The 3,788-nt window shown below is 37.9% G+C and overlaps 1 protein-coding gene across 1 annotated transcript; it reads right to left on the bottom strand.

Moving 5' to 3' along the window:
* Nucleotides 1-1,318: 1,318 nt before the first annotated feature.
* On the bottom strand, nucleotides 1,319-1,897 carry LOC145090118 (uncharacterized). Its single transcript, XM_079028460.1, has one exon. The coding sequence runs from the start codon at nucleotides 1,895-1,897 to the stop codon at nucleotides 1,319-1,321; it is 579 nt and encodes a 192-aa protein (XP_078884586.1).
* Nucleotides 1,898-3,788: the final 1,891 nt, after the last annotated feature.

Raw genomic sequence — 3,788 nt, 5'->3', positions numbered from 1 at the left:
CGATCCCAATTTGATGCTTGTATGATAGGGGCGGATGTAAGCAACTCCTTGAGCTTGTAAAAAGCCTCCTTGCATGCCTCACTAAACTCGAAATCAACTTCCTTTTTCAAGAGTTGGAACATTGGTCTTGTTATCTTTGAGAAATATTTGATGAATCTTCGGTAGAAACCCCCATGACCTAAAAAAGAATGAACTTCCCGAACACAAGTTGGGTAAGGTAAGCTTTGAATAACATCAATTTTAGCTTTATCTACCTCAATTCCCTTCTTTGACACAATGTAACCTAAAATAAGACCTTGGCTCACCATAAAATGACATTTTTCAAAATTCAACACCAAATTTTTTCAATGCATCTTTTCAACATCTTGGTGATATTAGTCAAACACTCTTGAAAGGAGTTTCTGTATACCGTAAAATCATCCATAAAAACTTCAATCATGTTTTCGCATATTCCGAGAAAATACTAATCATACAACGTTGGAAAGCAGCAGGGGCATTACACAATCCAAATGGCATTCTCTGGTATGCGAAAGTGCCAAATAGACATGTAAAGGTTGTATTTTCTTAGTCTTCTAGTGCCACCGAGATTTGGTGAAAATCGGAATACCCATCTAGACAACAATAATGAGATTTCTTGGCCAACCTTTCTAACATTTTATCAAAGAAAGGCAATGGGAAATGATCTTTTCTCGTGATTACATTAAGCTTTTGGTAGTCAATACATACTCTCAACCCGTTTTTCACATGGGTGGGGACCATAATACCTTTATTGTTTTCGACCACCGTGATTCCCGTCTTCTTTGGTACCACTTGCACAGGCTCACCCACTTGCTATCCGATATTGGATAGATCATCCCCGCATCAAGAAGCTTCAATATTTCTTTCTTCACAACTTCCATCATAGGCAGATTCAATCTTCTTTGTGCATCCCTGATTAGCTTGCATTCATCCTCCATCAAAATCTTATGCATATAAGTGGAGGGGCTCAATCCCTTGATATCCGCAATTGTCCAACCCATGGCTTCTTTGTGTTCCTTCAATACCTTGCAGAGTTTCTCTTCTTCAATTTCGGTTAAGTGAGTAGAAATGATAACTAGAAGAGTCTCGTTGTTTCCCAAGTATGCATACTTCAAGTGTTGAGGTGACACTTTCAATTCCAATCATGGTGGTTGAACGAGGGAAGGTGGTAACTTTGTATGAGTTGGAGGTAACTTAACTTGCTTGACATCAAATCTTGTGGATTTCTTCACTTCTAAATTGTTAACCAACTTCTCAACTTCTGGATCTAAAGAATAAAAATTCAATTTCTTGGCAAGCTTCAATCAAACCCTTTGCTTATAATCATCTCCAACATGTCACCATTAGTCAACTCAAACAATTCTTGGGTTAGTGGTTCAACAACATCAACAAAATATATAGATAAAACATCTCCAAGATATCTCATAGCATCATAAATATTAAATCTTATTGTTTCACCATCAAATTCCATTATTAAACTACCCACATACACATCGATCTTTGTTCTATATGTTTTCCAAAATGGTCTTCCAATCAATATTAGAGCCAATTTGGAGGGAACTTGTTCCTCTAAATCAATCACATAGAAATCTGTCGGGAAAACTAATTGATTTACTTGCACCAAAACATCTTCTAAGACACCTTTAGGAAAAGCACTTGATTTATCCGCAAGTGAAATTATGACACCAGTTTCATTTAAGCGACCAACAATTAGTGATTCATATACTGAATAGGGCATGCCATTAATAGAAGCAACAAGATCAAGCATGACACTACTATAAGTGACATCCCCTATTTTGCAAGAAACCGTAAACATTTCGGGGTCTTTACATTTAGGTGGAAGTCTCCTTTGTAAAAATGCGGATGCATTTTCATTCATTGAAATCTTTTCATTCCCTTTCAATTTTCTTTTATTTATGCAAAGTTTTTTTAAAAATTTTGCATATCTAGGAATTTGTTTGATTACATCAAGTAATGAAATGTTTATCTCCACCTTTCGGAAGGTTTCCAAGATCTCTTTCTCTTCCGTATTCTTCTTTGATGTTGGAAGTCAGGAGAGAAATGGTGGTTGAGTGTATATTGGTGTCACTAGAGGGATAGTCTTATTTGGAACTTCGGCTTGTGCATCATTTTTGACAATATGATCCTCAATGGGAGTGATCTCTATCTCTTCCTCCACTTCCTTTGACTTCTTCTTTGATCTACTTTCCCCAGTTTGTTTACCACTTATCAAGGTTACTACATTGACATTTGGGTTCTTTTTGGTTTGTGAAGGTAGTTTGCCACGATACTCTAACTTGCTTAAGGATGTAACTATATCTCCCACTTGTGCTTCAAGGTTGGAAATACTAGTTCTTGTCACTTTTTGGAATTGTCAGGTGCTAGCGGCAAGAGACTTGACAATGTCTTCAAGAGACATTCTGGAGCTACTTGGTTGGGATTGAGGAGGTTGTTGGTGATGATGTGGAGGATGTAGTTTGGGTTGATAGTAACATTATGGATGTTAGTAATGAGGTTGTTGTGGTGGGTAAGAAGGTCTAACCAATTCATTTTGAGGCAATGGTCGTGGGTTATAGATCATGTTGGGGTTTGGTTTCTAATTAGAATTATAGGCATTTTGGTAACTGGATGGTTTGTTGTGGTAGTTTTGGTACTCTCCGATGACATTTACATGTTCCACATCTTCTTGGAGATTGGGACACATATCTGTGGGGTGTCCCATTGTTGCACATATTCCACAAACCATCACTTGTGGAGTTTGTCCTATGGCTAGCTTTTGGAAAATGAATGTTAGATCTTTAAGTTGAGATTTGAGGTTTGATCTCATCACTTCATTGACTTTTGATGTGTGTCCCTCTTCGTGTCTTGGTGGGGGCCAAAGTGTTGGGAATTTGCGACTATGGTGTTGAAGAGTTGTCTTGTTTGTTGAGGAGTTTTGCTAAAGTCATCTCCATCACTTGAGGCATAAACTTGTCTTTTCTCCATTGGTAATAATCCCTCATAAAAATGTTGAATGAGGAGTTGTTCGGGAATTTGGTGTTATGGACAATTATAGCTCAAGTTGTTGAACCTCTCCCAATAGTCATGGAAAGTCTCATTTTGACATTGGCGGATTCCACAAATCTCATTTCTAAGACTTGAGACTCTTGAGGTGGGATAAAACTTATCAAGGAAAGCTCTTTCCATATTGGTCAATGAGTTGATTGACCCCGGTGGAAGATAAAATAACCAATCCTTTGCTCTATTAGCCAATGAGAAGGGGAATGCCCTTAACTTGATTTGGTAATCGGTTGAACCTTGTGGCTTCATTTTAGTGCAAATGATGTGAAATATATTCAAGTGTTTGTGTGGGTCTTTATTTTCCAATCTATTAATATTTGGAAGGTGATGAACTAGGCTTGACTTCAATTCCGAACCTCCTTCCAAAACAAGGTAATTAATACCGATTGGATTTTGTGTGACATCGGTTTCCGTCATTTATCTCAAGGTTCTTTTGGGTGCTTCTTCTATGTCCGCCATTGGAATTTGGTTTATGTTGGGTGGATTTTGTTGTAAGGGTGGTGTTTCGGGAATTTCTTGGCAAGGTTTGGGACTAGAATCAGGTTCTACTTCGAGTTCAGTGTCACTAGAGGAAGCAGTTTCAACCTCCGGGTTCTCGTTAGGGTTTGAAGTTTAGCCACCTTCTATTCTCCTTTCCTTTTCAAAACGTCTTGCTTCTTTTTCAATTTCCAGGTTATAAATCAAAGTACCTGTTCGTTGAGATCTGGGCA

Source organism: Lactuca serriola, chromosome 2, assembly GCF_051521515.1.
Source record: "Lactuca serriola cultivar US96UC23 chromosome 2, Lser_US96UC23_V15, whole genome shotgun sequence".
In the NCBI taxonomy this organism is placed as follows: domain Eukaryota; kingdom Viridiplantae; phylum Streptophyta; class Magnoliopsida; order Asterales; family Asteraceae; genus Lactuca; species Lactuca serriola.
Note: the sequence above shows the minus strand (reverse complement) of the source record. Positions and strands in the feature narration are given on the sequence as shown.